The following is a 21,913-nucleotide window of genomic DNA, read 5'->3' on the forward strand; positions in this document are numbered from 1 at the left end:
TTCGGTTCGGGTACGCTGTCCGTGTCCGGATCCGTTGGAAGGCAAGGAGTTGAATAAAAAAATCACTGCAAAGAGTGTTACGCGCGCGCTGCTGCTGCTGCTGTTGCTGGTGGCAGGTGTTGTGTAATGCACTTTGATTGCATGCCATAAAAATTTTCTTCCCACTTTTCATCACACCGGTGGAACAGAGTTTCATCACACAAAGTGACAAAACTGGACGATGAAGAGAGAAAGAGAGAGAGAGAAAGTGTGTGTGAAGTAGTAATCCAACGTCAACCGGACGCTTGTCATCGCCCGCCGTCGTCGTGGTTGGTTCGATGGGGCCACAGCAAAGGAGCTACCGGGTGGATGTGTTTAAAACGCTCCTTCCAACGGTCCACCGGACCCGTTGTGCCCGTCAGCAAGAATACCTGATCATTACAAGCATTCTGCCAGTTTTTTTTTTGTCTTTTGTTGAGACTTTTACTTCACACTCCCACGGCGCGTACCCCTTGACCAGTAAAGGGTGCCAACTTTCAGCAGCGGTGAAAGCAGTAAATCGTTACTATGGGCGCTCGGCAGCATGATCGTCCCTGCTCGGACAAACCAGTTTGTGCAAAGTTTTTCCCACTCTGCTGCTGCTGCTGCTGGTGGTGAGAGAAGTTTTCATCTTGTTCACGCTTTGTCCCACGGTTCGGGAACGTGCGCGCACACAACCGCAAGCAATGGTTCACTATTGACCCCTATCAGGTAGAATCCCACTACCCACAGCATCAAAGTGTGCAAAGTATTAAAGTACAATTTATAGAAAATTTCAACCAGCCACAGAGGATCTCTTCAAATCAGCCAATTTGGCCAACACCGTTTAAGCAATTCCCGGCAAAAAGAAAACAGTACGCGGAAAGTGGCAATAAAAATCCGTTTTGGAAACTTTTCCTTTTGCTTTATGACTTCATCGCCTAATGTGTGTTAGAATGGCAGGCCACCACCATCGCCATCATCATCACCAAGCCACTTGTGGTCATAGATCGAACGGCGCTCGTCAAGAATAAAGTGTCTTTTCGTGCCGAATCAAACCACCATTAGAAGTGCTTTGTTCTCGATCTCGCCCGTCGCTCGGTATCGGGTGAGTGAGGGGAAGAGAGCGGGGAACAAAGCCAAACCACCCCCGTCCCCCGAGAGTACTTGGAATTGATTCTCATTTGCATACTCTTGCAGGCTGGCAAAAGCTGGCAAAAGCTGGCAACACAAAAAAGCGCAGACGAAGAGCGAGCTGAAGAAAGCATTACAAAGCATCGCACACCGCATGAAAGGAAAGCAGCTGCAGCTTTTTTTTGCTTTTTTCCCTACCGCACCATTGTGTTTGGGGGGGCGCGAAGGAGAGTAGTGCAAATCCCAATTTTTCCTTATCATGCTTGATTTTCCCATTCTGACGTATCCTCCTGTATCCTTCGGCAGAGCCGGGTTTGCTCCAGCGGCAGGCAGGATTTCCTGGGACGAGTGTGTACGAGGGATAAGCACCGAGCTGAAAGGGACGAGTGCACTGTGATTAGACACGTAGCGTTTCTTCTCGTGCCGAAGAAACAACAGTCTTCGCCCCTAAAGAAACCAGCATGTGCAGCAACGGTTGCAAGGATAGAAACGATTTACATTGCATTTCTTTGCTTTTTTTTTCGTTCGTTCGTTCGTTCTTTCTGCTGAATTCTGTAACGAGAAAGCGAGAAAACGTTGCATACCCTGCAGGCGAAACGTCATTCCGGCTGCAGGCAATGTCGGTGCCCTCACTTACCATCAACCGGTAGCAGTTCGTTCAGCAAGGGGCTGGAGAACACGGTGAGGTGAAACATGCATTATGCATTTTCCATATACATGGATCCCTGTCCTTTCCACTCCGCTCCCCAGGCCGCAACGCGCCGCATCATATCTGCGTGTTTTTTGTCTGTGTGTCCAGGACTCTTCATATAGAGCGGCAACACAGCACCCAGCAGACCCTCCAGTCGTACAAAAACGGGGAGATCTCTTTACTCTGTGTGTGGTAATACCCTCTGTTTTGAAGCATTTGGAGCAGAGTGCAGTGCTGCCAGCGCTACAAAACGGGAGCGGCGGCGCTGGTGTTGTTGGCTGCTGTCAGCAAGAATGACATCGTGTTGTCTACCTTTCGGGCGCCGACACAGCACAGCCGAACCACAACAGCGTCGTACGTAGAAGCTGTACCGCTGCAACCGATGGCGCTGACGTCTGGTAAGAATGTGGGGCGTCCCTTCCTATACGACAGAGGCTTGGTGAATATCATTCCAAACAACAGCAGAAAAAGAAGAATAAAGAAATTGTGAATGCTGCAAGCAGAAAAATATGAAAACGGACTCAGTTGTTGATAGAACCGAGGAGGTGCGGCCCACAAACGAGGGCAAACTGTGGAAGACTTCTGTTTAGTGGAAAAAGTAACAAAAAATGCAAACAAACACACATACAAAAGAGAAAAAAAACAATAGCATACATACAGGCGTGAAGCGCAGCCGTGTGCTTGCGAGGGCCCTGGGCCCCACCACATCGTTACCGGCCGCCCTTAACGCTGTACCGCTGAGGATCTAGCGCTCTAAAACTCGTATGATTATGATGATGAAGCAATGAAAATTCAACAGCCAAAACATGCCGGAGCCAGGCACACTCCGTCCCATGCCGCGTTGTTTGCAGCGTATGGACGTTTAACTCTGCTGGACGTTCTGCACGGACCGGCGGAGCTGGCCGGAAAAGATGGCCCGGGCGAGGTGTCTCCCGAAAGAAGCGAGTGACACTCTTGCACACTCTCCTAATGGTGTTCTGAGATGTCGGTGGCGAGGACAGGGAAAAGTCATTATGCATAACGATTCTCTCCCGTGTCTCGGAGAAAGAACAAAACTTCCGCATGCTTGTGGCGTGTAGTCAAGTGGGTGGATGTAAGCGAGAGCCCGGTTGACCGTGTATGCATAAATTTGAAACCTACCAGCACGCCCGGCTAACACCAAACGAAACACAGTTTCCTGCCGGTGCTTAGCCGCACATGTAAACTTGTCAATTGTCTGCAGAAGTGCTTTTAAATGATATGCCCAACAGACCGGGGGCGACCGGTGGTGCACCGGGGGAAAAAATGGAAATGAAGCACTAGTGAGAGGATCAGCAACAACAACAACAACAGTAACAAAAAAAACCCTATTCCATTGGAAATCGGAAACAAACAAATTGAAATCGCGCGCTCTCGTTCGGCTTGCACGTTGCGCGCGTTGCATACCATGCAGGCGCACTAGCCCGTAGTACCCAAGTTGTACGGGAAGTCGTGGGTTTGTTTTACAGCTTCCGCTGTTTTCCACTCACACAAGCGTGCCATCGTTGCCTGCAGGGACATTTGGTTCGTTGCAGGAAATCAGGAAAAATCAAGAAAATTGTTTTCCGCCCATGGTACTGCTCTCGCTGCAACTTTCGCACCGTGGCAGAAACGCAGAGGTTACAGGTTCGGGCGGGCGTATGTTTTTTTGCCATAGGAATGTGTTTTTTTGGCGACGTAAACCTGCTCCCTTGCCATGTAGATAGTAGGTAAATAGTAGTAATTGCCCTGGGTAGAAAGGCGAAAATATAACACATCCACTCGCTCTGCGGCTTCTGCCAGGGGCCGCCAATGCCGATTGTCATCGTTAAGAAGGCTGCTTGCGTAAAAACAACAATAGGAGAAGGGAAAGAAAAAACTCTCTCTTTCTCACACACACACACACTCACACACTTTCCCATGCTACCGTTTGCGCTTCATTTCCATTTCGTAGCTTTGCATTTCCTTTCCACTTGCACCATTTTCCCACCATTTTTGCTTGAGATGAATCTGAGCGGAATTTGATTTTTCTTTTCTGCTGGCTCTTACCTCCTCCCCCACCACTCACTTTTTTTTTGTTCTTCTACACGAGATTGTTCATATGCTGCTGCTGCTGGTAGTAGGGAAAATAGATTTTTGCTGCTGTTCGCCTAACGAGGCGGAAAATTAAATTTTTCGGTTTTACCCAACAACAAAAGCCGGCACACCAAGCGACCGAAACCAAGCGAACGATACACACAACGGCAGCAAACCAACGCACCGAAACACTCACACACAAACACATATGGGGGAGGGGTGAAACAACCCGGCCAACCATTCCGTAGCCTTAGCCCAGCTTCTTCCGGTTCCGGTGATTTTCTACCGGGTGTGTGTATGGCTGTTTTTCCCCCGTGCCTGTTCTTACTACTTCCATCATATAATTTTACCAGCGTTGTTGTTTTTTTTTTTTTGTTTCTACTTTCTTGTGTGCCAGATTTGCATGTGTGCAGTTTTTGCGCGCACGACAGCGCGAAAGCTTTTTACTACAGAGGCGGTAGTCGCGGTGCCGCGCGGTCCGGGTTTAATTTATATTCCAATTTCTGTTGCTTAGCCACTTGCTGCCCTGCTTGCGCCGGTTGCATTCGTACGCTAACGAGCGGTTGGCGGCGGCGCTGTGTTGTTGTTTCGGTTCGACGTTTCGTTGTTGTTCCCTGCTGTTCCCTTTTGCACTAATTTTCCTTTCCCGCCATACCTTTCATGCCCCTCTTCCGATGAGGGAAAGCCAGTAAAACCCCAATAAAATCCTGGCAAAGATTGCAAAGAACTGATTTTGTATGTAATACGATTTTTCTTTCGCTCACCCGCTGCTGTTTGTTTGTTTTCTGTCTCCTCCCTACAGGTAAGGAATTTGATGCTAACGCAAGCGAAAAATCGTTTAACCAGCAGGCATGTACCGGCGCTGTAAGGAGGAAGCTCACCAGCGGTTTGTAAGTACTGGCAATGCATGTTTTAGTAGCACGGCCGGGCGAAATGGGAGTGATTGGTGGGGGAAACAATAATTCCAAAACAATCCTAACTTAATTTTCCCGAACCATCAGTGCTGCTCTGTGCTCGCTCAAGTGTGTTCTTGTCTTTTTTTTTTTAATTTTATTTATATTTTCTGCCAATGTTTTTCAATGCCATTGGGCAAGGGAACAGTCAAAAGACACAGCCCGAGCTCGATGACTCGCATGGACGCATGGCGTCATTCGAAACGACCATTAATGCGGTACCCCCGTGCAGGCACCATTTTTCAGGTCCAGAATACCCAATTTCGCACAAATAACAAACTCCATCAAACTCTTTATCTCGCCACGCATCCACACCACGCATCCTGAAGTGAAATATTGGTTTTGGTATTATTTTTTCGATAACTTTACCGATTGGTTCGACGGCAGATGGGCTAGGCAACGAACCCCATACTCAATCAAACCGGATTGACACGAAAACAAACACACTCCCACACTCCTCCAAAAAAAACGGATATGACCGCCCGACTCCGACGCCATTATCATAGGTCGTTATGGTTTGATCATCAACTTACACACACACCGTCGTGCTGTGTGCGAAATCCATCGCCCGGCCGGCTAGAACTCTTGACCCAGTTCCCCATCAATCAAAAGCCCGGGGGGGCAGAAGAAAAGGAAGCCGGCAGCAAAATATTACACTTTCAATTTGTGCCGGACACCACCCACCCAGCGGTTAGAGGGCGCGCCGGTTCGATTCGAGCGGCCCGGTAAATTGGGGCACACTAAGGCAACATCGTCCACCGACGCCGCCCGGAGGGGCCACTCCATCAAATAAAGTGGCCCAACTCCACCGCCAGCGCTGCCAATTTGTGGTAGCGTTCGCGTTGAAATATTTCATTCAGAAGCGGCTTTGAAAGCCGATTCGGGACGATTTCGGGACGCGCATTGTTGATGTAGCCGAGGACAGAGGAGGGAGAGAGAGAGAAAAAACACATCACGAAGGACACCACATCCTCCAACCAGCCACAATAGAGGAAATGCGTTCACGACGTTTTGATACCCACTGAGGAGGGGGGGGGGGGGGGCACTGGGCAAATATTGAATGGACGGCGGCTGGCTTTCGGTTAACTTTTTCGATATTTTATTTTATTTTATTTGCCTACCAACTCCCCCCCAACATCCACAGCGATCCCCAGAAACGCTCAGAAAGCTGCAGTATATTGTGTTTGTATTTTCGCTGCTGCTGCCCGCACGATGGATGGATGGGAAATGAAAATATTTATTATTGCTTATTGGAGGAGCGTTTGGAGGACGGCGTTCGCAAAATGGGTTTCCGAATGTTGCGCCACACACCGGACAAAAAAACAGCCTTCCACAGTCAGTCTCAATGGGCAAGCTCCTCAGGCGTTGAAGAAAATTAAACGAAACAACCTTCATCGCCAGTCAATTCGCTCTCTCTCCCTCTCTCCCTCCCTTTCTCTCTTTCCTCATCTTGTGTTTTACACCCACTCTCGTTGTTTCACCATTCAATGAAACCATTTTTCCAAAAGCGCTGCGAAACCGAATCTTTTCATCGTCGGTTGGTCGGGCAACCGTTTTGTGTTACCACAAGAACAGAAAAAAAAAATTGCCAAAAAAAGCTCTAATGCGCCTCAAAACTCAATTTGGAACTGCTCCACCCACTGCCAATGCTCAATGCTTCGTGATGTTCTGCACGATATGCCTGTGAAGGATATGATTAAAATCAATACATCCAACAATAATAAATTGAATGTCTTTCGTTCGGGATGATCTAAGGCAAGGCTGTGATAGCGTCCTGCCACCTCGGTGCGCTTTCATCCTTCATTTCCCAACCCAGTTAAGTGTTGTTCCATTATGTTTTGTCATTTTTTCCGCTCTAAAAATATCAATCCCAAAGCTCCCCAGCACACATATGGATGCTTTTTCGCACACCTCACAATACAGTCCCCGGGATGGTGGTGTGGCGTGGATTTAATTATTTCTTCCTACATTACATTTATCACCATTAAAATTGACGACTATGACGACGACCAGTACAAAATCAAATCGCACCTCCCGCTCCTCTCGCAGCACCGTTGATGATTCAATAAACGCAGAACAACAACGCCAAAGGAACAACAAGCTCTCCGTAAAGTGATTGGGGACACGCTCTCCCTACTCATAACACCACACCACACCGTGCACGGCAAATGTCAATCGATCTCAATTTATCCCCTTACCCTTGTTCCCCACGTTCATTTACTTCTGCTCCCTTCACTTCATCCATCAGACGCGCGGGGCCGTATTAAAACCCGCACGCGTGTTTATCATTCCACTGCCGAATTCATCCCTCAACCGTTCCGTTCGGGGGGGGGGGGGAGGGGGGGGGGGGAAACATCTCCCTGGAAGGGTACAAAATGTGACAAACAAATTGGAGAAGCATGTGAGCATATGAAAAACATTTTGCATTTTTTGTTATCCTACTACACACTCCCCAGCCGAAGACACTTGCGAAGATGTGCACGCGCAAATCGCAGGAAATATTGTATCACTTGTGATTTCAACCTGCCGTCGGGCGGAACGGCGTGAAAAAGGGATTGCAGCAGCAGAAATATACATTCAATAAATAAATTTAAATAAATTGAGTTTCCAGCATGTCGATTTGGAGCAATACACCGTACCTTTTTCTGCTACCCCTTTACGTATACGTGCATGCAGCGATCAACGGAAAGCATCACCGTCGTGTGGCTCGACGTGTGTCGCCTGTTGAGCTACGAATGGAGCTCACTGACCACACCGAGCCACCGGGTGTTTGAGTTTGAATTGGACCTGCTACATATGCAACACACATTCGGTTTGATGCATTCTCTCCGTTTGCTCAGCAGCTTCCCGCTTCAGCGCACATCTCACCGATATGATTAGCATCGTAATGAGATTTATACTACCGTGCCGGGGCCCACCCTTTTTGCTTTCCCGGGTCCGAAGCTATGAACAGTTCTGAGTATTTGCGTCCGAGCAGACACATCTTACAGCGGCTCCCACGGGTGAAAAATCAACCGTGGGCTACCAGACACAATCAAAATCTCGTCACCCCAAGATTGCACGCCAGATGAATGATTCATAATTTTTCGCTTCCTTCTTTCTACCGGTGTAGCAGTGAACTTTAACCCTGTCACAAAAAGTGAAGTGGACCTTCATCATTGAAACTCGACTGAGAACGTTCAGCTGGGAGCTACAGTGTTGCAGCGCTACAGTGTAACCTCTATCTATTTATCTGCAAAGCTGTAAGCGAGACAAAGAAAGTAATCGTTCAACTCCTTTTTTTTAACTCCGTTTCCAAGTCCCCATGTTTTTTTCTTATTCTCCCTCGTGGAAGTTACTTTTGTGTGTTACTGTCGGAGGGAAATGGAAAAAATGGATCCTGCAAAGATTCCTCTTCTTGCTGTGTAGAGTTGTTTTTTTTTTGCACACTTCCCATCGGCATCGCACACAAAAGGAAGACAAAAAAGGTAGCAAGTGTCTTCACTATCTCCAGTCTATTGTGTTGGATGTGAGTGTATTGCAGCATGTGTTTAACATCTGCTGTACAAGCTTACGCGAACGGGAAGCGTCCACCAACAGCGGCGGCAGCTCAATTCTGCAGAAATATCGGGGAAAGTTGGTAAAGTGCCAAACGCTTGAGTCAATCGATTTTTGAAAGGTTCACTTATTACTCACCCACTTAGTGTTGGCTTCAAGTTCGGCAGTGTTGAGTACAAGTGTTTTGTGTATCTGCCCTGGACTTTTTTATTCCCAGGAGAGTCACCAAATTGCCCATCCCAAAAAAAAAACTTTTCGCTCCTCTTTGGAACAGTACAGAGGTTAAGCGTACAAATTCCCTCCAAAAACGCACACACACACATACTAACACTTATTTTTACGCAACGAATGTCAGGAACCAATGGAAAGAGAGATGTCCTCGATGCAAACTACAGGATTACACACACACACAGACACATCTGACTGTCCAACTTTTGACACTTGGACACCACGATTCTTGTTGGAAGACGAATCGATTCCGTCGGGTACTACCACCACCAGTCAAACGTCCAAAGTCCTTCTGTCAAACACTGTACCTATGGCACACAGACACACATACACACACACAAGCTATGGAACACTTGATCAGCAACTACAACCGGTGGGGCTAAAGTTCCTCGCACAAACCTCACCACTACCGAGAATCCTTTTCGAGACACTTCGCTCATACGGAACACGCCAACACAACCGCAGCTCCAACAGACCTTTGATGTATTTTGGGGGGTAGTGGGGAGCAAGTTTTTCAACCGGACCGACCCATCGACCGATTCAACTTTGCCTACTGTGTACCTCTGGCCGTATGTCCGACACAAAACGTGGACGCAACTTCAAGTGCACCTTCCCTTCCCGCACACAACACTCGCCACAACAACCAAATCAGGAAGAGGTAGTGCGATTTGCTCCAAAAATGGCCGACTGCCATTCAGGTTCATTAAAGTGGCCGAAACCCAAACAGCCAAACAAACAATGCTCGGTGTGCAGCAATTGGTGGTGGGATTTTCGGAACGGGTTAGCCACAACCGCCGGGAAAACAAGCTGCTCCTGCTAACCTCAAAGCTGCACTACTACTACTACTACTACGGAGCAGCAGTACGCAACTGCTGAACTGAACACAGCAACACCTGCCTATGGTGGAGTGCTTGGTCGGTACAACTTTAATCAACTAACCAACTGGTTGTTGTTCCAGAACCTCCCCCCAAAACACAAGAACCCAAAGGATACATTATATACGCCTAACTCCACCAGCGGGACGATATGGTATGGATACCCCACACCCCATAAGGTATAAAAGATATGAGATAAAGCGCTTTAACAAACTTTCTCCTTTCGGCTCCGGGAGGGTGGAAAATCGGTAGAAACAAAAAAAGCGAAACATAACAGAGTGGCGAACTATAATCCTTGTAGTAGGCTTTCAATGTGGGCATCTTGTCAGAAGCGGTATGATTATAACCCCCCTCATCCAATCCAGGCGTCACTGCACGAGAAAGGATTAGGAGGCTCGTTTTTGTTTTGAAGTTGCGCCTTCAGCCTTTTAAAGGTTCTGCATCCTTTAAAAACAATCCTTTCCCCAGTGTGGATGGGACGTCGTTGCTATAAGCGACAAAAGAACATGGCAAACACGGATCGACTACATCCAATATCTCTCTCAGTGGCTGTTGGCTGTAGAGTATAAGAGGGTTGACAAATCATGTGCTCAAGATTCCCAAGCTAAGGGTTTCGGAACTCGTCACGCATGCCTCGGGATATTGCAACCCAACCTGTTCCTTCACAAAACCACCTGTTTTTGAACGCACCTCATGTGCCACGCTTCAGGCATACACACACACATGCACCCGACAGGTGGCCACGACTGTACGTGGCGTAATTAGCGCTCTCTACACAGCACACCATCTCCAGTCCAGTTTTTCGTGTCAATTCTGCCAATCCCCTTGGCGTACAAACAAACACCGCGTGGCAGCATCCAATTGAGCCACTAATACACAGAACTCCCGATGGGTACAAGAATCTTGCACACACGCGTTGGCCCAAAACGCCTTTGTGTTTTTGCACCCACGGGATGAATGTTTGCACTGCCCTGGAAAGGTTCCGGCAAAACTTGGCCTGGGTGCATCGGCGTACAAAACATGCAATTAAACATCAAAAGCAAACGTTCGGGGTAACAACGCCGGGCGGGTATAGCAGCAGCGCCGTTGTTGCAGTGTTGTTTAATTAGCACCTTGCGGACGTGCTGCTCTAACCATTTCTGGTGGCAGCAAAACCCACCTGCAAACCTTGAGCAGTAAGGGGGAGAGAAGCAAATGGTAGGGGGTACTTCCGGCAACAATACAATCTAGCTGCAAGTACACCGAAATAATTGCAATTGAAATGGGTGTGAAATAATGCATGCTTAAAAATGGTTTACAATTCTTCGTGGAATTTTCCACTTATTCCCTGAAAAAAGCTTCATTTTGTTATGAACACAGTGTTGCAGAATTATTAATGGTCATATCATTTATCTGCTTCGGGTGCTTACTTTCATTCCCGTAAAACATTTTTCCATCCCACTGAGGAAAAAGGGGGGACAAAAAGTTGAACTTTATCCCATTTTTCGTATCAACAGTTTTAATGGATCGATTTCAGTTCAGTTGGAGCAAAAAGGCAAAATTCGAGGAACCGTATCCGAGGCTGCGTAGCGTACCACAACAGTTGCTACGATTGCTTTTTTGCATTTCATCCCCGGATGCTGCAATTCTAAGGGGATGTTTGTTGCCTCTGCTCCAGGGGCAAACACTAATTCATCTGCTTTTTTTTTGGTGAGGGTAACTTTTGATTGATTGAGTCGATTTTTCCATTCCGCACAGAGCCGACAGCAGCCGAGAACGGTGGCAAACAAAGAACTTTGCCTGCGTAGTCGGTTACTCGATTTCCTACGCAGAAGGAACGTTCCAGGTTCGGTACGCAAGACCACACGAAGCACGCAAAAATGTATGAGACGAACGTGTGTGTGACTGGAAGGGAGTGTTGAAAACTCGCTAAAGACCTTCCGAAAGGCAATTAAAACATTTAAAAAAAAATGTCCACAAGGTTAGTCAGAGCCACGCATCGCGTCTATATCAGTTGCTACTCCCGTTGATAGTTTAACTCGAAACAAAGTGCACACTGCCGCCGCCAGGTCACCTGTCAGATTTTGACCTAACAAAGGAATATTCCGAGTACCACATCGAAACAACAAAAAAAACCCTTAACACACACACACACCGATTTCATGCACAATCACTCACGCTTAGCACACACTCTGGCATGCGTAGTGCGGTGGCGCACCCGTCCGCGCATAACGGGGTTTATTTTGACAGATAGACAAATAGTGCCGTAATTGAAAGGAAACAATGCAATTCCAGCATTGGCGTCACGAGCAAACATTGCCACATTTAATATCCCTGCTTCCCTGGTGAGCGAAACGAAACTGTGCTACCCGGAACACTCTGCCCTGAAAAGCAAACACAATGCAACTACTACTACCCGTTAGGCCATTAGCCACACTCTGGTTCGTTCGTTTCGTTGCAAGTTTTTGTTGTTCGTGAGTCTGAAATTGGTCAAATAAATTGCAAAATTCGAAGCAAACACGACCGCCATGACACGAGAGGAGCTATAGGTGTATCAAATATTGAAACAAAGTAGTGGAAAATGGCAACAGCCAAAAAAATCAGGCCAGAGGACAGAGGGAAACAAATCACAACACCAGAGCTTTGCTTTTTAAGCTGTCCCTCTTTTTTTGCTGCTAAATCAAAACAAACTCTTTTTGATTAAATATGCAGCACTCATCTCGGTGAAGCGGGAGAAGTGTAATCAGTGCCTGTTGCAGGTGCAAATTGACGGTAGTAGACAACCAAACCAAAAAAAAGGATATTTATTTCCCTCCTCTTCATTACTGCCACAAATGAAACGCGAAACGCTAGCACCGGTATTGCGAGCACAATTTAGCTTCATCAAATGTACGAATTAACTCCTCTCAACACGCCCGAAGTCAACAAGTGACCGTGGCGATACACGCACACACACAACAGTCCAACGGTCACTTCATTCGGACAGCGGAACGGACTGCCTGCTGTCGTGTCGCCCGCCTTGTTAAGTGCACAAACAACATCATCCAGAGCGGTCCAGAGGTCGTTTCAATCTTTGCGCTCGTTTAGCCGCGTTCCTCCTTCAGCACGAAAACCCGGACACCGGTACCGGACCCAAATCACGAATGGAACCCTTGCCGTTGTTTCCTAGCCTTTTTTTTTTTTTGCTTGGTCTACTTCATAGCTAGAGCCTCGAGCGATGTTGTGTGTGTGCAAAGCCACTTAACAAATCGGTACCGTTTTCAGGACCAATCAGCCGATTTCAACAACAGGATTTTGATTCAGCTCAGCTTTAGGTTTGAAGAAGGGGTTGAGTGTTAAGTCGGATCGATCTCCTCCCGCCTAGGCATGCAGTCCAGCGCAGCCAGGGTAGCTCGTATTATGGAAATCCAATTAAAAATTATCCCTCCCTTTTGCTTTGATGGGGGTTCGATTCGGTAACGTTTCGATTCAAACATCAGAATGACTCACAACGACGCGAGCAACACAGAGAGAGAGAGAGAGAGAGAGCGAGAGCGATAGAGAGAGAGAGGAACAAAGATAGAGAGAGAGAGCGCACGAGAGATGATCTAAATTCAACATGAGCTTTGCAGCAATGAACTGACAACTTCATCCTCAAAATCCTGCTCACACTCAGCACGCTCTATATCCCGGATCATCCCGGAAAACGGCGGCTGCATTGCATTGGGGATGTGGCGAAGAACCTGAAAGATATACAGCCGGAAGCGGTCCCATGGATCTGTCCGCTATTATCGTCGCTAGTTCAACAACTGCTTCCTTGCTTCTCTTCGCCCCCGCTAGCTATCGGTTTTGTTGTTTGCACCTGGCTCCGGGTGTTGAAACCGCTGGTCCACTGCCAACAGAAAGGACAAAGTTTCGACCAACCCGACCCCAAACCGACCCCTCCCTGTACCGAGATCTGCCTTGAGGTCAAATGAATTTCAAGCATCGCTATCCGGTGGCCTTTTCGTCCCAGGTGGGAATGTGTATCTGTGCATAGTGTACAACAGGATGGCAAGCAACCGACAGGAAGCAACGTGTAAGGATATTAATGATGAAATTTAAGCCGCTCCCTGTTTGGCAAAGACAACAGGGAAAAGTTCAACCTCGAAACACAACGTGGCTCGGGATGTCGCCGAGATGTTTGTCAGCAGCCAGGCTGGCGAAACCCGAAACCATCGCAACCCGGGACACATCACATGCACCGTGGCTTGACAACTTCCGGTCAATGATGGTCGCGTAGTGGCCGTAGCAGAAGCACCAGCAGCTGTTGAAAGTCACTTAATTGAATTGAGTTATGGAGTGTGGCCATATAACCTATGGCGGCGCCCCCTGTTTGGGGATGCTTCCAGGTGCGGAGCCACAATCCTTCAGTGTTGAGCGAGCATTGGGGCTCTACTCTAAGCCTTTTTTATAGCTCGCACGTAGTACTTGATCCCGTCGGTTCCAATCAACGCATGCCCTGCTCCATTAGACTCTCTCGCTCTCTCTCTCTCACGCTCTCTATACACGCCAGGTGCAGCGGTTAGCCACGTGCTAGACGTGAGAGATAGAGATTAATTTCTCAACGTGCAGCGAGGACACGGTTTCCTGTTCATTATGACGCTCGGACATATCCATTTATAATATCTCCCACTTTCTTTGTGTCTTTGTGCAATAATGCTTATACCGTGAGGCTCCAAAACAGACGAGAAATGTCGGACGATCTTCCAATGGAAGCTTCAGCAACGCATAATGCGGACACCTTTGCACACAACGTTCCTTAAATATATCTTTATGAAAAATGGTTTCGCCTGACATCGTCCAACGCTTTCTAAAGCTGTTGAAGCATAGTCTACTCCAGCATATGTGTGTTGCGTCCATTCTCCGACGCTGAGATAAAGCCATTGCTAAAACTACACTCAAATTCTGTCACTCTCACACACGCGCTCAAGCGACCAAGGTCCGGAACATAATGTCCACGGGATTTAGGTTTTCATAAGGAAACTTTGTCCCAACCAGAGACTGGTGGCGTAACCAAACTGTACAAATACTCCTTTCGTTCATTAGAACTTTTTCTGGACAACGTTAAAGCACAGCGATATTTGTAGATATGTCCCCCAATATCATCTCCAACAAAATGTCCGTGAAAGCTAGACACATCCCAAATGTGCTCTCATGTGCTAGGGACGTAAAGGCGATGTTTTTTTGTTGTTGTTGCCTCGCTCCACACTCATGTCCATATCATAAAAGCTGGACCGATAAATGAAGTTAGTTTTCTCCCACCCTTTTGACGCTGAGCACAGTTGAACGGACATTGAAGGTGCTGCTCTCGTTGGTTGCTGGTCCTGTCGTACCGAAAGTTTGTGTGACTGCTGGTAAACTTTTTGTATTTGAAAACTTAAATTATCTCAATCTCTCGCCTGCATTCTGCAAGAAACTCTGAAGGTTTGCAATGGTTCTATGATCGCACACATATGGTTGGATCTGTTCGGAAGCGGAAGTCAACCATCTCTGCCAACTGTACCGCGTGTACTTCGTTATGAAACGCAAAATACAGATGGCGTGCAGCACATACGCTACCCAAAGAACGATACTGACAGCTCCTACACCACTATTCGAATATTTTAATTGAATTCGATGTAATTGCTCCACACGACGGCAGCGGCAAACGGTGTATAGCTGACGGTATCAACGGCGCAACAATCAATTCCGCAGCACAACCGTTTCGCGCCTAATGAAACATGCAACCGTGCAGCACCACCACAGGGGTTTGTACACTGTTTGAAGCCAGCGCGGTAATATTGCATACGTGGATGTGGACCGTCCCAACACACACAACCCTCAAACATCGGTTGCTTCATCCATCCATCCTACTTCCGACAAGCTTCCGCCACATAGTGTGGCACCCATTGCCACTGCCTTGCCTGATTGAGACGGGATTGGTCGATATGTTGTTCGGTGGCATCGACAAAGGATGGTGCAACCATGGCGCAAGGCTCATATTTTACATTCCATTCCATTCGATTCGGGTGTTGAGAGAAGGACGGTACACCGGGACGATACACACCGGGGAATACACATGCATTCACGCGGGGACGACCTAATCATAATATCGCGAAGGCACTTAGTTTAATAACGCCAATATAAATTCAAGCGCGCAAACCCGTGGGACAACGCTGACGGTAGAACGGTGGGGAAGCGGTGGCGTCTGTGCCGCAGCTACTGGCAAATGGCAACATTACAAACCATCATTTGTGGAGCGAGTGCCTCGAATATTGCAAAAACGGATCATGTGCTGGCTGGCAAAGTGGCAGAAATTTAACCCACGACGACGCCCCCTTGCAGCAGAGCAGACGGGACTCGCTATCAGCCGGTTCCGCTTCCTTCTTCATTACTTCCGGCGCTGGGTGCATATTATCGCAACATGTTTGGGGTGTGTTGTGTCCCCTTACGCCCGGACACACACACACACACCAGCACTACACGTCGTCGTACGTTGTATAAGCAAATATTGCCAAAGAGTGCCAAACACTCGAGCGCGGGCGGACCATTTTGGCATGATTTCTGGTGCGGCTGGGACAGTACCACCACCCACAAAGTGGAAAGCGGAACCTTCCCCCCCCCCACTCCCACAGCTCCGTTTTTGCTCCACCGTGACATTGACCACGTTGCAAATGTCGTCTTTAACGAGCGTGTATATTTTATGGCAACGTTCCCTTATATTCCTGGGACGGGGTGCTACTGTTGCCGCTTTTCACTATGCTAGGAAAACGGAACTGGAACAGTGTGGGTGTGTGTATGTCTGTGTGTGCATCATCATAACATATTTCCAATAAAGCATAAAAACCACTTAGCCTCAGCGATAGCAAGCGCAAAAAAACGGAACGAACGAAGGGCACTCACCATCACACAGAGCGAGAGCGCACAGAGAACGTGCCACAGAGACGCAAGAAGAAGATGGCCATTCTTGCGCTTCTCCTTCCTCTTCTTCTTCTGATTCTGCCACTTTTGCCTTATTACGCCCGGGAGTAATGGCATTAGCGATATTATTGGGACGTCGATAGGCACGACATGGACATGGTTCAAACCATGGTCCCCCGCCGAACTCGAAGAAGACTTGCAAAGGAATTGAGTACGGGACGTACACCACCGGAAGGATGTGTCCCTTCCCCCTCCCCTCACAGCTCTCTCGATTCGTCTTCGAAGCCTTGATGATGGTGCCCGTGTGTTGGTGGTCGTCACTAAATAAAGATACGGCACAAGTCACGCGAAGCTGCCCAGCTTTTTTTTTCTTCCTCCTTTTTGGCAAAATCTTTCAACCGGATTTCGCGGGATACTTTTGGCACAAGCGTGTCTAAGCCTTCAACAGGAAGGTCTCCCGTCTTTTTCTCTTCGTGTCACGTCCCTTTTCATTGTCAGTGTGTGCTTTGCTTATCGAACGAATGCCTTGTGCTCTCTGGGCAAGTCGCTGTAGAATTTTGCCATGGAAACGCTTGGAAGTGCGACACACAGGAGGCCATGAAACGCCGTCATTATTTAGGTGTCGTTCGGTTTGGTCGCTGAAGAATGACTTTACAGCGCCCGACAGCACATTGCCGTTTTCAAAAGCCGTGGTGCCGTGGCTTCATGAAGACGCTTCTGCGAGATGAAGTCGAATGAAATGACAGCGAACCTGCGAGAATGCGCCTTTGCGGTGTGTTTTCGTGCGATGGCCACGGTTCGGCGCTTGTTATGTGTGTGTGTGTGGCTGTGTGATGGCAACGAATAGCGTCGTGGGAGCATTTGGGAATGTTTTGCTTATTTGCTTATTCGCTTTTTTCACCCTCTCTTCAGTTTTGCTTTCCTGTAACACATAACAGGCTATGAAAGGAGCGACTCGTATACGCCACAGCTTACGTACACAAAGCACAAATGATGTTAAATCGTTATTTGTGAACATTTGCTGGTGCTTTTTGCTGAAGTTTAGCGCCCTTTCTGGGCGGGGAGAGAAAGTGGCAGCGTTTCAATGAGTTGTTGTTTATCGTAGCGAAGATCGTAGTCATTGCGTCAAGAATTGGTGGATATTCAGCAGCAAGGGATATCCTAAAGGTGTATCGGCTTTTTAGTGAGAATGCAGACAAATTCTCCGCGGCGCTGTTTAATGCAATTTCTCTCTGCTTTATTTTTATGAAATTCCCCTTTTTACGATATTGTAGTTAAAATGACCAAAGGACTACCTCTTGCAAAACCAAACCCGGTATGCCGCCACACGGTCTCGGTTTGTGCTGCAGAGTAACCACAACACACACACACACACAGCAAAAAAGCAAAACTTCACAAGAATAATGAGCTCTTGGGAGCTGTGCGGCACTGCTGTATGTTCGTGCACCTCTTCAACTGTCAGACACTTGCCTGATGTATGTCCCCCGAGGAGTCGGACCGACTGCACCATGTGCTTTCGTCCGAACTGCTTCACAGCCACTGCTGCAGGATAAGAAGCATGATGAGCATGTCCACATTTCTCCCACACTGAACCTTCACGATGCACACAGTAAACAGCCCAACAACAACGACATCCAAACACACCCCCCCCCCCCTCACCCTCCATTATTTAATAGGCAACAACAACAATCCCTAAAGAGATTTTAGAATCATTAAAAAGGCGTAAAACACCAGCACAGCGAAGCGAAACACAGAAGCGACCACGCGGGCATCGGCCTTTTTCCCTTGGTTCCAAGTGGTGCCAATTATTATCGTTCTGGAAACAGTGCTGAAGCACAAAGCAGCTAATGGCCTTTCCAGGTGAGCTTTAAACAAGGGCAAATGGCTCTTGCAGACGAGCTTTCACTCTCTCTCCTTCTCGCTAGAGGTGCACGATTCGGACGTCAAGTTCTCGTAATTTAAATGAGTGAAACACTGCGTACGCGTACGAATGAGCAAAGTGGTACTTGAAGTAATGTTCCTAAGAAATTAATCATACATCAAGGCAAAGGCGCACACACACCCACACCCAAAGCGGTGGTTTGTTTGCTGTTAATTGCAAGTGTGCATTTAAACGACAAATTGTTTGTGTGTCGATTGACGGTTCATTGTGTGTGTTGAACTGATAGTGAGGATTAAGAGGAAAAGGACAATAAAAGAAACTCTTCGAAAAACCAAGACCCAGAACGAACCACAGTGCCTGATACGATTTGCTCCCTGTCTTTGGCAGCTTTAGACACCAAACAACGACCGTGTTTGAAGTAAACCAGCTCAAGACACTGGAAACCAGAATGGCAGTCCTTCAAAGCGCACTGATAGCTTCAGTCCAAGAGAGAGTACGTTACATCAACTCCAGAGCTTAGCTGCAGTACTACAACTGCCGCGCAAACTCTACTGAAAGTAAACCATGCATCCGATGCATCGCTTTTACCACTACGGTACTAGGATTTTCTTCCCCTAAACGTCGCAAACCGCCCGGATGCGAAAGGTGATAAAGAAGCGAAAACGAGCGTGAAGCCGAAAGCAAGGAAAAAACAACATTTCTCCACTTGAAAACTGCGACTTCCTTTCAAGCACCCAGCTCTGTCCGGGGTTTTAAGGGTGTGAGATTTTTCTTGCACTTTCCTGATTTTTGTGTGTGTGTGTGTTTGCTGTACACCGAGCCGAGTGCACGGTTGCCATTGACACCTTTGCCACTGTGCCACTACTGTGAGAAGTCGTTCCGAAGAAAGTCGCAAGTACCACACCACCATCAGGCCAGGCTTTCCGCGGAGGGCCGAAGTGCTTATCTCTGCGGCTCGTTTGCATCCTCTTCGGGCACGTTTCACTGTTGCCACACTGGGAAAGAGCGAGCCGAAAGGATGCGGTTGGCTTGTTTTACTCGTCTATTTTTCCCATCCCCTGCTGCTTTTTTTTTGTTGGCTTTGTTTGCTACCATCGGTAAGTTGATTTAGGGTTCTGCATCTATGCAGAAAGCATCCTACGCTGCCGTACTGCCGCTTGATACTGCTGCAACTGAGCAAAGCGAAATGGCTACGTTAGAGGCGAACTTTTTTCCCTGCTTCCAAGCAATGATTTTCAGCGGGATTTCCTTTCGTGCTGCTTCTTTTCCCCCCACCGGCACATATCTATTAGTTTGCTATTTGAATGCATTCTCACCTCAAACCCCAAGCCAAACGTAGAACGACAAAAAAGAATGTGGTTCCACTCCAGCACCAGCACACGGATGCACGGATGAATGTCGGGTGTTTTAGAAAGAAAATATCGCTCTACCGAGCGAGTGGGGTGGAGGGGGGGGGGGATCAATTATTTTGGGCTCTAGCTGTCAGTTTAGTGAAGGGAGGAGGGAGGAGGGGGTATTTTATTAGCACACAGCACAAAAGCGGATTTATTCTGCCTTATAAGCAATGTTCTTTCCAAACTCCTTCCGGATCAGCTTAGAAGCGCCTATGGCAAATGGTGCGGGTTAATGTGAACATGGCTATAGGATCGATCGTGTGATGCGTGTTGTGTCGATGGGAATAATCTTAAAATTGCGGAAATCCTGGCTTCATTTTGAAGCTTATTTCCTGTGTAGAGAAAAGTCTTATCTAAAAATTCTAAAAAATCTAAAATTATATATCTTTCTGAACGACTACTTTACAAATTCCTGATTTTTATCGCGGATAACACCTGTCAGCATGTAACTTCCCTTTAAAGCTCATATTTTTTCAATTAACTCGTTCTTTGAAATTGCGGCATTTAACATGCTCAGTTGCAAGCGTAGTGCAATTGGACGGGTTTTATTTGATTTCGCTCGACTTCGCTTCGCTCCAGTCTCAGCAAATAGTAATCGAATAATGTTATCTTTGCATCTCCCGTTTCCACTTCGTATCCGCTGCGATGCATGCATGCAATGTATGAAATCAACCGGCGTTATTAGATAAAATAATAATAAAAAAAACACAACCCTAGCACACACAACCAGCTGAAACGAGATGATAATGATGGCGCTCATAATAAATCGCGCATTCGCCGGATGCCAGTTCCCGATTGCATTACGTTGCCACTTTATATCAATTTATTCGCAAGGCGCACAACTAGCTGGAGAGTAGCACAGTTCCCGCCCAACCCTTTTTCCCATCCTGATCGCTGCTGGTTGCACTGTTACACGAACCTACATTTTCTGCTCGCACATCTCGTTCGGTGTATCGCAATAGAAGAAAAAAACCGAAACCACACCGTGGGAAAGGAGATGGAAAGCGATGCGCGCGATAGAAATAAGCTCAACACGCTCACTCGGTGGAAAGCAATTTCCCGCCAACTCCCATCGCCCGATAGACAGCCATAGATAGAGAGAGAGAGAGGGAGCAAGCGAGTACGGTGCAACTTCATAATAGACGGAAGGATGCATTTTTAATTGAAAATCGGTATTTGCGCACTGCTCTCTGGTACATCAGTCATCAAGCGCGGTAAAGAAAGAAGGTGGATGATGGAATGGAACTCATCTCACGCGTCTCTCACACACCGATCCACCACCACCAGCCTTGCCACGCCAATCTATTTTCCGGTCGCAACATCATCATGCACCGCGCACTCGTGTGATGGTAAAACGATAACGGAATTAATTCCACGGCAACCGTCATGACGTGACGGACAACCGTGGGAGCGCGCGGAAAAAAAGCGGATTAAATGATTTTTCTACGCGTTTCGCATTGGCAAAAATGTACTTCCCTGTCTGCACCCGATCAGTCCCAATTGGAAATTTGAAATGCAATCGGAAACACTACGCACTCGGTTGCTCGGTCCTTCGGGGGTAGGTGTTGTTTTGCTTTCGTGTTAGAGCTACCGAATCGGGATCGCTCGATGGTTGTAACATTTTATTTCCAGCGCGAAACGATAAAAGGAATTGCTTACTGCTCGGGGTGGCTGCCCGCCCTTCGATCGAGTGCGATCTTCGCCCTGAACCTTACCCTGACGTTAACGAACCTTGTGAGCGCACTGTGGATCACCGAGAAACAAAGCCTTCTACTCAAACGGGAAGTAAATGGGAAGAAAAATGATAAGCTGCATGGCAAAATCAACGCAGACAAAGTGAAACTTCAACGGTGGTGCTACAGCTATAGAGAAAGAGAGAGAGAGAGAGAGTGCCTTGGTAAATATTTTCCATTTCCAGGAGGATCCATCAATTTTCTGCCAACCCGAAAGCAGAACAGAAAAGTTCATTCGATTTTATCCCCACCTTGGCCAAGTTGTCCGGACTTGTCTATTATTTTCCACTCGCTTCCTCCTTCCTCGGTCCACCCGAGGAGGGGACGGGGGATAAGATTCGATCGTCCTCCATCGGCAACGCGGTGCGAGAGCGAGAGAGAAAAAAGGTAAAAATAAATAAAGTTAAAGTAGAAGATAAGGCCACCCTAAGAGGCATGGGGCCGGTATGGAGGTTGCGGAAAGATAAGGTGCTGCCAGTGCCATCACCATCATCATCATCGTACGGCACGGGAGCG

At 47.6% G+C, this 21,913-nt stretch overlaps 1 protein-coding gene across 3 annotated transcripts in view; it reads left to right on the forward strand.

The window, feature by feature from the left end:
* LOC1280787 (matrix metalloproteinase-2) overlaps window positions 1-21,913 on the forward strand; it is a 264,242-nt gene that overhangs the window by 211,711 nt on the left and 30,618 nt on the right. The window contains exon 1 of one of the 3 annotated variants that reach the window (XM_320653.5): window positions 4,732-4,785. The exons of the other annotated variants lie outside the window; for them this stretch is intronic. Within the exon in view, the coding sequence (XP_320653.5) occupies window positions 4,747-4,785 (39 nt within the window). The 5' untranslated portion in view covers window positions 4,732-4,746. Of the gene's footprint in view, window positions 1-4,731; window positions 4,786-21,913 lie in introns of those variants that run through there. 3 annotated transcript variants of the gene reach the window in all.

Source organism: Anopheles gambiae, chromosome 3 (assembly GCF_943734735.2).
Source record: "Anopheles gambiae chromosome 3, idAnoGambNW_F1_1, whole genome shotgun sequence".
Lineage (NCBI taxonomy): Eukaryota > Metazoa > Arthropoda > Insecta > Diptera > Culicidae > Anopheles > Anopheles gambiae.